The sequence below is a fragment of the Calonectris borealis genome, chromosome 8 (genome assembly GCF_964195595.1).
Source record: "Calonectris borealis chromosome 8, bCalBor7.hap1.2, whole genome shotgun sequence".
NCBI lineage: Eukaryota > Metazoa > Chordata > Aves > Procellariiformes > Procellariidae > Calonectris > Calonectris borealis.
Window position 1 is genome coordinate 8449047 of NC_134319.1, and position 12506 is coordinate 8461552.

The 12506-nt window shown below is 34.3% G+C and overlaps 1 protein-coding gene across 3 annotated transcripts in view; it reads left to right on the plus strand.

Annotated features, from left to right (window-relative positions):
- LOC142084804 (BEN domain-containing protein 5) overlaps positions 1–12506 on the plus strand; it is a 971351-nt gene that overhangs the window by 48517 nt on the left and 910328 nt on the right. For all 3 annotated transcript variants that reach the window (XM_075155802.1, XM_075155804.1, XM_075155803.1), the window contains one exon: positions 849–973. In XM_075155802.1, coding sequence (XP_075011903.1) covers positions 849–973 — 125 coding nt within the window. The remainder of the gene's footprint in view (positions 1–848; positions 974–12506) is intronic.

Sequence of the window (12506 nt, forward strand, 5' to 3'; positions counted from 1 at the left end):
TCTTATTTTTGTAGTGTATAAATGAAATGGACAGTCTAAACCCTGTCTTTAAAAATCTTGGCACACTTCAAAGGAAAAATGCCAATTTAGTAATTTAAAAGCACTTAGCAAGTTTTCCCAGTGCTGAACTTCATTTGTATAGCCAATGTGTTGCTTGCTGAATAATGCCATAGGGGACAATGTAGCTCTGACTATATTTAAAAATATTATTCCATGAAATTCACCAGGAAAAAGCTGAGGCAAAATTTTACAGCCTTGTTTGTGTCTTTGGAAGGAGGTGATAGTGGCTGCAAGTGGTAAAGGAAAAGTATTAAGATAGCTTTTGAATCACAAAGGAGATGAAGGCTGGCCCATCTATTGGGAGACTTGGACTCTCAGGGCACCAGCCGGAGGGACCAGGTGGAAATCTGGGGACTCTTTAATCTCAGAGGTGCTTGAACATGAGCAGCAAATGGAAAGAAAGAAATCCATACAGGTGGGGGCTAAAACAGGTGTAGAGAAATTATCAGAAAAGTGGAGGGAAAAAAAAAAAGGAAACAGTTAAAAGGATGTTAGGACACTTAGCTGGAATACTTAGATAAGAGAAGACAAAAAGTCAATTTGATTGAATAATAAAAATCCATGTTGTCTTCTTTTTGGTGTATTCATATACTTGTAGCTTACTGGTATGTATTTTATTTTGTGACTATGATTAAGTCTTTTAAAAATAATTCTGAACTATTGTAAGGCTTATTATACTTATATATTTTAACCAACAGAGGTAGTTTTTAAAACTTTTCTCAGTGTAGTTCCTAGAGAGTTTATCAGCCATTCATTAAAATGCATTCTTTTTCATATGTTCTTGGTAGGTAACCTGGGACGGGTGGACCACATCACAGAGTTCGAGTATGACCTGTTCATTAGACCAGATACCTGTAACCCACGCTTTCGAGTTTGGTTCAACTTCACTGTTGAAAATGTAAAAGAATCACAGGTAAGAGATACTAAATTAGATAGTATGATAGCTTTAAAAATTGCTTACTCCAGAATATATTTTCTTAAACAAAAAGGTGACATCCCGTCTTTGTAACTAAAAATTTGCTTTAAAATATATTTTTGTTCTTTGAATTTTTATAAGTAAAAGCAGGTATCAGCATGACTGGATATCACCATGTTTTTCAGCTCTCCAAGACAGGAAGTAATTACAAAAACAGTATAACATTTGCCACCTACTAGGAGTTGTATTAGTAATGACTGCTATATATTTGTGCTAATATATACAAACAAAATATATGTGTTAATATATGAAAAAAGAAGTCCATCATAGCTGTTCAAATATTATCACTGAAGCCTTCATTTAATTCGTGTAGAACAATGAGGTAGCGTTGCAAACAGGCATTACTCTAGTGACTTGTAGTAGAGGAGGAGTTGCCTGCTAATGTGTCCCTTGTGAAAAAGGAGATTTAAATGTGAAACAACTTGATAGGCAACTGTTTACGTACTTTTAAATAATATTTCTTTGCAGTAAAAATACCACATGAGAAAGAAACTTCCTTGCTCTATTTTTTCACTTGTCTTAAACTAAGCCAAAAAAAAAGTTATGTACTAACTTTCACATTGACAAATCAAAAAAGATTTAATTCCACTTTTCACACATACCTTGCATTTTATACTGGCGTTCTGTCTTAGTTTATCATAATCAGACTGTCATTTTCACTTAATGGAAAGAAAACATATTTAGTAAGAGGAAAAACTGCAGAAGCTTGATATTGGTATTCCTACGAGACTAATATCTTAATATCCACCACTATACCATTCCTGTTACAACTAGAAATCATGAAATTGTTTATCTATCTTCCTGGAGTCTGATACTTTATCAGACAGACCCTTTCCCCTGCTGTGCCTTATTCAACTATGATCAAATTATATAGTCATGAGATGAATGGGAATCTGTCTGAAGGAGGCAAAGAGATCTGGTAGAAAGATACAATATATAGCTAGTGCTTACAGGATATTTGTTTTCATGGTTGTCTACATGAAAGAAAATGGTTTCACTATTAAGTTTGCCTTGTGAGGTCTGTTTTTATAATGTGTGTTCCTATAATCTTTTTTTCATCTCTCCAATTTCCGTTAAAATGAGACCTGCATGAACGTAATCTAGTCTGGAACCTTTTTTAGGTCTTTGTACTAGCTGACATGGGCAGTATTAGTCATTGCAGCTCAGCTATATTAAATGAATGTTAGAAATTGCTACATCAAACATACTGTGTAATCTGGTTTGTGCATTTTTATTATTTTCTTTTATGTTTTACTAGAAAATAGTAACAAGGAAACCCACACCATTCAGTATTGCTTAAAAATGTTGCACTAATACACAAGTAACTTTGATCACTTTATGTGTAAAAGTAGCTATTTTAATAACTCTATATAAATAATTACCTGTATAATATTGTATTTATTTTTGATGTATCATGTAGGTGATGTGGGAGGAAGGCAGATCTATGCATTTATATATCCTAGGTCTGGTTTCAGCCATTTAGATGAGGAATCAAAAGGAGTAGCTACTTTTATTATTTTTAAATATTGTCTATATTACATTTCCTTTTCATTGTTCCTCTTCCTTCAAATTCTTAAACAACTTTATTTACTTAGATTTGAAAATATGTTGAATATTATCTTCTTATAAAAATACCTCCAGTTTTGCTTGACATTTCACACTAAAGCCTTTACTCACAAAGAAATTTATTTCAATAGTATCATGAGAAAACAAGAAACCTCCTTTCATTATCTGAATTAGAAATCATCCATTCTGTTTTTCTCCTGTTGCATCAGACCAATCATTGACACCCAAAAGTGGACAAACGGATAAAAAAGCGAACGAAAAAGACACAGTGTAAAAACAACAGCCATACAAGTAGTAGGAACACATAATTATACTGTATGTATTTCTGATTTAGGTTTCAGTTCTATTATTGGATAGAAATGCAGTTTTTACAGTATGTTTAGTGCAGTATTTTGTGTAATTAATCTAGTGATAAATGAAAAGAAAGACCTATTAGACATTCCTGCCAATCTCACCATCCATGCATTATTGTTCTGTAGAGAACAGTTTTTTTTATATTCCAGTTTTAATTTTCTTAAGCCATGGAGCTTCCACTTCCTATGTCTCAAAACTATTCTATAGACTCATCGCACTGACAGTGTTGCTTGATTTTTAGCCTAAAGCTTTCCTTTATTTAATCCCACTATTCCCAGTTGCAACTCTGCTTAGTAATAGCTCCTCTTGGTACAAATAAATCCTCATCATCCTTGGCTAACATTTATATTTCTGTAAATTATAACATTCCTCATCATTTGTGTCTAAACCTAGCTATCATGTTTAGTTCTTTCAGCCCTATATCCAATAGAGCACTTTACCTTTAAGTGTTTAAGTATTTTTCTGCTTTGGGGCTTTTGGACTTTCATCATAAGTGAATCTTTCCAGCCCTTTGATAATTAGCCTAGCTTCCTGGGGAAACAAAGCTTTTATGATCACACTGTCTACTTGCTAGCCTAGGATTTTGTGTGGCTGCTGATCTTTCTCCTCTGCTTTCTCCCTCAATAGCTTCTTAACTCTTGGCCAGTTTCAACAGCACTGGACAGGAATTCCTGTAAGTTTCAGGAAAGCAGGCTGCCAGATGGGCAAGAAACCCATCTGTGTTCCCACTGGCAGAAAGGCTATAATATGAGATCATTTCTTACTAAACATCAGAGAATCCACAGAGGAGATGCACTGTGGATTGGAATCTGCATTTTTAAGATACCAGAGAATCCAAACATGAAATCCAAATCCATAGCACTTAGTAGTTTTGCTTCTTGTAGAACTTCTTGGTTTTATTATTATTATTCCTCTTCCAGTTCCTTCAATATTTTCTTTATAGCTTGGAACTAAAATTTAATGGACAATTTTGAGTATGCTAACATGCCAACTTTGAGAGAAGGGACTCTAGTCCCTTTGCTCTGTTACTGTCTCAGTATAGACAGCTGAAAATTGCAGCAGCCTTTTGTTGCTGTATCACTATGGAAACTCATGCCTAATTTGTTGTTCACTATCATACATAAGTCTTTTTCAGAATGATTGCTTCCTTCCTCCTGTTGCGTATGTCTTAGGTTACTATTGTGCTTCAGTAACAAGGGCAGGTAATAGAGCTAAGTTCTGTAGCAGTGAGAGCCGTAATCTTTTCAGAATTATTTTTAGAATTTTATGATAAACTTGGGTTTTTTGATGTTCACTTCCCTATATTATAGTAGAACCAGTAGACTTTTCTTTTTTTACTTGGAAGTTGGTAAATTAACTTCTTTCTCCTTATGACTTGGACTTCTACATCAGACATTTTATGTTGTCAGTTTTATTTTATACTTTTTTAGCAAGGAAAGAGTCAAAAGAAGTAGCTAAAGGCTTATTTTTACAGGGAAAAAGAACCATCATATAAGATACCTGTGAGATGTAAAATTTGGTCTTTTGGTCGTCTTATATGGTTTCTGACTTGCAAGTCAGTTGGTCTGATAAGAACTGAGCTGTGGATTTTTCTGGCATTTGTTTAGTGAATTCAATTAATACCAATATTGGAAAAACCAAAAAGAAACTGGTATGTTATATGTAAGGACTATAATCATGCAATGATTACACTTACAATAATCGTGAAAGGGAGAATGAAGGAAACAGGATTTGCTGTGGAACACATGGTCTCATGGGTAAAGCCTCCAATTTCTCTAATTATATACGTGTCACAGGCTGCTGTCTATTTCTGGGTAATGCTCTTTATTGGGCAGGGTTTGTTTCCTATTAACTTCAACCATGGCCCTTACAACACCATCTACAATTTTGCTAAATTCCTTCTCCGTGGAACTGGAAATTGGATGAACAAATGTCACCTGCAAATTGCATTTCAAGTATTTTAAATAGACAGTGCTTCAGGTGCATGATTACTTGGAGCTAGAATGTCTTTAAAGGTATTAGTAGCAACAGCGATTCATTTGAGATTTGGGGGGGAAAAACCAGAAGTGTGTATGTGTGATAAATTATAAACATATGCTAGTATACCAATATTGGAGGATTTTACAGGTGAAAAGAATGATTATTTCTCTTGGGGTCCATAGCCAGAAATTCTACTCGAGTAGTTGACACTCACTGTTCCAGATACTGTAGCCACACTAGAAAAAGATGATCTCTGTCCTGCAAAATCTACTTTTGAGGAATTTGAGAAGAGATAAAAGTTGAATACAACAAAATGATGAAAGGATTAAAAATATCTGTGAGGATTTTAATTACTCTAACAAACAGCAACCGTATTATACCAATAAGTAATGCACATCTAGGCCGCATGATATATTTTGTATGTGTATGTACCCTGAACAACTCTGCTGTCTGATGAATCATGTTCAGAAATGGTATTTTCACTGAGATTAAAAAAAGAATTTCTAACAGAAGGGGTTTCCTAATAGTGCCAAATTTTGTTCTGTAAGTGTTGATAAACACATTTGGAGTTCTTCATCACAAAGGTACTGACAAAATATACTAAGAAGGATAGAGGAGAAGAATGGATATTTGGCAGCTAGGATTTGATCATTACTTACAGTTAATAAATCAGTCCAGATTGAGATTAAAATCAAAGAACCAAATGTTATTTACTTCAAAGGCATTCTCTCTATTACTTCAGTTGCAGTTGGACTGAGGCTAGAATTTTGACTCAAGATTTTTGTTTTTTTTTTTTTGTTATGTATATGTATGGATCAGGAAAAAGGATAGCCTATTCTTCAGAAATTTAAACAGGATGCCAAAGTAAGACAGGTAACATCATAGCTGGACATTACTATGAACGCATGGAGCTCTTATTATAGAGTTTTCTCTTTTTTGTCCTACGCTGTTTTGTAAAATAAAAAAGGGTGTAAAGTCTCTGTTGTCTTTAATTGATTAGGTTTTCATGAATGATTTATTATTGGGATTGGATTTTAAAGTTTGTTCAGGCCTCTTATTACTGTCCTAAAACAACCCGATGACCCTTAGCGGACAACTGCTTCTTTGTGATGTTACAGCTGTGATTGTTTAAAGATATGAATGATATGTGTATAGGGAGAGTTAATGTCTTATGTTATACCAATTGATACATTTTGGAGAAGTAGGGGGGAAGAAAAGAAAAAGAGGCATGATTTGAGGTACTCAACCTCTTTCTCTGGATAAGAACTTATTTTGTGCAGTTAATTCCTGCAGGAGATGCCTCCAAAGTAAGATGGAGTGCGGATGACATCAAAAGCAGTCGGAAACTGGAAACAGGCTACCTTTTTACTTTCTTCTTCTTAAGCAGACATTCTTCGGTCTACTAGCATTTGGTGATTTAAGTTACTGATATCAAGATGCATTATAACATCTTACAGTCTTTCCAGTTTCTCGTTTTAGAATACAGATATATTCTTTACTGTGCATTAAAGGCTACATTGCACTTACCTAGCTTTGGAAAATGCATGTATGAAAGTGCATATGTTTTTATGAAGAAGTACAGTTCTGAAATTTCGAAGACTTCTATAAAGCATTTTTTGACTTGCAACATTTCCTAACCAATCTGAAATATGTATTTTCTGTAGTGTGTTTCATTACATATACCTTCTTACTAAATTAGGCATGTCATTCATTGTTGAATAATTTGCATTAATAATTTATTAATTCTCTTCTGGTCAGCTCCTGTAATCTCTCTAAATAGCTCTTTATAATAATTTATGAGGAGAATTGCTAGATTATTTGAATTTTGCCTGTTTAGGGAGCCCCCAGCTGTTACCCATCTTTATGTGGTCTTATGTTAATTTTCAGTGTGCTAGAAAGATACTTTTACCTCTTCCTGTATTTTGGTATTTTATTCACCCTTTACACAGGTAGATAAAACCTGATCTTTTTCATGTACCAGTTTTGTTTTGTCATACAAATTTATTTTGTTTCCTCACTTCTGATACTTTTTTTGAAAATCATCTAATTTTAAGAGGTTAAAGGTAAAGGCTACTGATACCTATGCACTGCCTATCCAAGCACATTTAATGAATTAAAATTTACAAATTTGAAATTTGGAAGTTTATAACAAATGGGCATCTAGAACTAATAAGCAATCTGAGCAAAGCCATCATCTTAAACAGTTTCACTGACATATCTGAATACAATGCTTATAACAACTTGATTAACTAAGAATGCTTATGTTGGACTGATTTTTGTACTCCGTACAACCATTGCAGTGTAACACAGCAGAATCTTACTGGGACTCAGATTAAGAGTGGTGTGATATTGTTTGGTTCCAAATCAGAATCTTTAAAGCATAAGACAAGATCTGTGTTGCTGAAAAAATAAGCTTTAAATTTATACTGCTCTTATAAATCTGGTTTTAAAAAAGGATTTTGATTAGCTTTTAAAAGAAGCTTAATATCTAGCATACTATAGTGTTTATTGTACAAAAAGATACAGTGTTTTAAATTTGCTACTTATAGAAAATGTACATACTTGCCTAATTCCTTTTCTTTCTTTTTATATGCTTATTAAATAGTAAACAATTGAAATGAAATTCAGTTTTGTATGGAAACTTTTTGGCAGAAATCTATTACTGTTACTGCCAGTAATGTAAAACATGGATGCAGACATGAAAGAAAAACTTCATGCAAATAAACATAGGGTAATATATATGTAACAACATACCAGAATGGGTGAGTTTTAAATTTATCATCTCTGCTGCTGGGTTGATCTACTACCAAAGCAAATTAAACACTTTTATTTAGATTTCATGCAAAGTTTTATGGGTGGGTAGTTTAAAGCTTTTTTTTTGGCAAGAATAAGAATCTCCAATACTAAAAACAAAATGTGTCTTAGGACTAGAAAGCTTTGAGATTTGAGCATCTGAGTTCTTGAAGCTTCTTTCTAACTGACTTTATCCTGTCAAAAGACAGAAACAGTTGTAAAACAAGTATCAGGTGACTACTGATGTAGGCAAAACTCTGCGATTGATTCCTTTTTGTTTTACAATAGTCTCATGAATTAGTACTTCTAAGCAATCTGAGAAGAACGCATTTTGTTTAGCATAGGTGGTATGAAAACACCAAGAAATACATGTAAGTCCAGAAAGATAGAGGTTTTGTGGATATTTTTCTGTACCAACCCCTGTATCAGAACAATATCACTCTGAGTCTGAATTTTGTTTTTTAATTTCCTTCCTAGGCGTTCTACTTCCCTAAATAAAAATTATGAATCTATTTAGCAGTTCCCAAATAGACAGCTATTTGTCATGATTTGTTTAAGTTCCTGTTCCTCGGTGATATTTTGAGTATCTGGTATCTCTGAGAAACACTGTAAATACTCTTCAGTTTTACCTCTGCTATGACTATGTATGGCAACTGGAGTGGCGATATTAAATGACAGTTTTCCAGGAAATCTGGTCCTATTCTACAGATGTCAAAGTCTAACCTAAGTATCAAGCTGACTTAGTTTGAATTATCAGGCTCTGTCTTCATGCTGCTGTCCATCTATTTGGCTGAGTAAAATGAAATTAATTTTAATTTGTTTGTTAACTCTCAGTGATAAAGGCTCTCGGCTCCTCCTTCTTCAATCCATGTTTGTATGTGTTCTTTGCTAGCTCACGTGTTTGAAATTGGGGTCCTTCAGTCAATAGTGACATCTGAATTTGCATCTGTGTCTTGAAAGCACTTGGGCCATTCCCCCAAAGCCATAAAGGGTTGAATGGTTTTTGTCATCCCATATTTCCAGCTCACATTGCCATTTTGACTTTAAAATGAAACTGTAAGTAGCAACACTGTTATAACTTTTAATTCACTGCTTACTGTAATTTTAGTATTGATTTAGTTAGATCAGTATCAAAGTTTTATTTATTTAATGTGAGTGATGTTTCTCCTTTGTTATTAGCCACCGAATAGTGGGTTTCAGTTCTTGTAGGTGAACTTGGTCAAGATTTAAATTTTGGCATTCATCTAAGGCCGCTGGGTTTATCAGTCATCATCATTCACTGTTTTAATTTGCCTTGGAGAATGGCATATACTGCAGAAGGGTTGAAGTTATAATTCTTTTTCTAAGCAAGATTAAAAAGGAAGCGAAGCACTCTTGAAACATTTTCGTCAGGAAAAATCAGTTTCTTTTGCAGGTAAATAAATTTAATCTGAATTAGAGAATGCTTTCACTGAAAATTCTCTAGTGTTTACTAGCAAATATGACAACAGTTGAGGCAAAATAAGACTTATGTATTTGCATCCTTTGGGATGTATATTTCAGAATCTAGAAGCAGCAAAAATCTGGACTTTCTGTTAGTTTTTATTTAGTTTGACGGCATCACTGTATACTACAATGTTGCACTGCATATACTGCACTGGCCAAGTTCCTTAAAGCTATATTTGAGTGTATATGTGTATTTTATATATGCATATGTGCATACATATATATCTGTCTGCCTTAAAAACATGAGAGGCTGAGGTGAGTGCATTTGGACAATATCTTTTAAGTAACTGCAGTTACTAAAGGCTAAGTAGACTTTTTTTTTATATAGCACATGCCATTCAAGTTGAAAAAAAAATGGAAGAAAGAATGGTGGAGCCAGATTCATGATGCAAATTTTGTAAGATCTTATGGTACCATAGCATGTGGTAGTATGGATCCATTATTTTTTATAAGGGAAGGGCTTGAATTATCTGAAATGTGTATTAAAAACCATAATGGATTATTTCAAAGGAGCCTTTTTAAAAGTAGTTTCACTGATCTCTATGTTGGAAAGTGATACAATTTTATTGTAAGTCAAAAGTGCATAGGATTAAATGATATGTATAGTGATTGAAGTAATTATTTATTTACCGAGGAAGCCATATGAAACGTTAATTAAATAAGAAACAAAGTGATGACATTTAAAATAGATTGCATATTCGTCTCAACATTTAAAAAAAGAAAAATCAATTGAACATACTGCAGTTTTAAAGAAAAAGAATTTTGCCATTTTGGAAACTTGTGCCTATATTGGTCACGTATAAAATTAGATTTATAAACGATGATTCTTCCAAGTTGGAATCTTTTCAAGTACATATAATTTTATTTTGGATCAATAATTCAGTTGTGCTTGGAATAGATTGAGGATGCATTTGAAGCTTTGGTAAGTGCAATATAGTGTGCATCTCCATGAAATTATCCAAAGCTGTCATGACATGTATCATCCTTTAAGTAATGAATACAGATAGGTTAGTAAACATAGACAATATTCAGTTTTAGCAAAACAACTGCTGTCCTGATGAAATATTCTCTCTTGGCAAGACAGTGTTAAATTCATAAACTTTTTCTGTTCCAGGTGTCTCTAAGAACACTTTAGATGTCAGTGTTTGGTAATTATTGCATACATACTGTATGTTTCAGATTTAACACTGGCTTTTGCTTATAGAAAACTGATGGCCAGGTGTGTTTAATTTCCTATTATGCATCTGTCACTCAAAATGTCAAAAATACATTATAAATGCCGTAAACAAATTCAGCACTATGATGATCTTGATGTCAGTGATGTGACATGCTTACTTTTCTTTCAATTTAAAAACTTTTTTATTTATGATTAAATACCCCCTTTTTTAGTTCCAGTGTTAATTGTCTTCCATGCAAATTTGGTTTCATTCTGCTTTTATTACTGAAAAGTCTTTACATCAGAATGCGGAAGCATAGAACTAAAGTAAAAGAAAAAATATTTACATTGAAGAGATGAAGATGAAATGTTTTAAACTTTCCTGCTTTTAGATTTTTTTTATCTTTCTTATGCAGAATATTCTGTATTTGAGCCATGGCAGGTGGAGATACTGTGCAGAAATTGTTGGAACCTGAAGATAAAAACAGGCTGAAATATACGTAGGTTAATTCATGTTACCGGGAGAGGGAAAACATTTGCTCTTTAAATGACAGGGCAGGAAGAGAGAAGCTAGTGCTGAAAAATTGTAGAAAGTTGTGTTTTTTCTTGCCATCAAGGAAGTCTAAGAATGAAATAATAGTGGTATTCCATAAGAAGTAATTAGTTTGGAAATAGTTGGGAAAGAGTAGTGAAGAAGCCAATATTCTGTCTGCTGATTGTGATTGACTGTATTAAGCATATGGCTCCAGTAATCCCCTATTCTGCTATTAACTGTTGGTGGTGGAACTAGAGAGCTAGATCTTGTAACACATTTTCTTCATTATTGTTGTATGCTGCCTGTGATTTTAACATATGAACCCAATATGAACCCACTATTGGGTCATTGTGCACAGAGTGTCTTTACATATCTGATACCTTACAATAAATGAAAGAAAAAGAAAACTTGAATTTTGATGGTGAAAATGAGAAATAGAAAATAGGAAATTTAATATTGAGAGGATAAACAAATTCCTGAAAGCTCGCGTTGTGCCATATTATAGGCAATAAGAGCCTTCCACTTTGCTTCGGTGGAAGCTGTTAGATGGAGCAAAGGAGCCGTGAAGAGTGGTAAATCTTTCACTCACCTTGAGCACCTATAACCTCCATCAGGGTCGGACATCAAGTGCCACAAAGATGTAGGGTTATTGTGCTTTGATGAAAAGATTGCACGTTTGAGAAGCCCTCTTAGGCAGTGGATTCATTCTTGTGTTTACCAACTGGCAACTCATTTTTAATCCCAGCATTCAGCACATTGTTCAGCAAGGTTCTTGGACATCCAAATGTAAATCAGGGCTTGCGAGTCCAAACCGTATTGTTCTTGGGTTTTCCAAGAGAATAATGAGTAACTCTTGACTGAACTAACCTGCCTCACTAAAAGATGGAAACTTCTTCGAAGCAGATAGTGTCAATACTGTTTATTCCAGGAGATAGCCAGTTGCTCCAGAGCATGGAACTGGAACTGCCCTGTGACCCTCATGGGGACTAGTCTGATAATGAAAAGATGGTGAAAAAGCAATCCACTGTCATTCTTGCTGTGGCTGCCCTGCATCTCAGATTCTCATCTGCTCTTCCCATTCTTCCACCAACAGCCACTGTAATTGAGTCCATCTTCTCACTTATGACGTCATCTTGGTTTTGGCGTTACTGTAAAAGTAGAGAGGTGGCACAGCAGGCCAGATTAAGGAGTTGTCTAGTCTGGTATCCTAATCTGGCCAGTAGCTGATGCTTAAAAAATATTAGTAATAACTAGGAAAGTATAGAATAATCTTCACTTTCAGTTCTTATGTCAATGGTATAGGCAGAACTGACCTATGTGTGATGCACAAGTTACAGGAAAACCCTGGTGCCCTGCAGGCCAGTTTGACAATTATTCTTCACACACTGCATGTGCAGTACCACCAAATTGTGAGTTCCCACCAGTCTAAATTAGGTACAGGCTGTCAGAAGTCACCAGGTTTATTGTAGTAGTTGCCTGCAGATTGTTGTTTTTAACAGGAATAGGTGGACTCTATGAATTGTATCATCCTTGTCTAATCTGATTGTACTTATTGTGGTCTTGGAGCACTGAGTTCTGCAGCTTAATTATGCAGTTTGTAT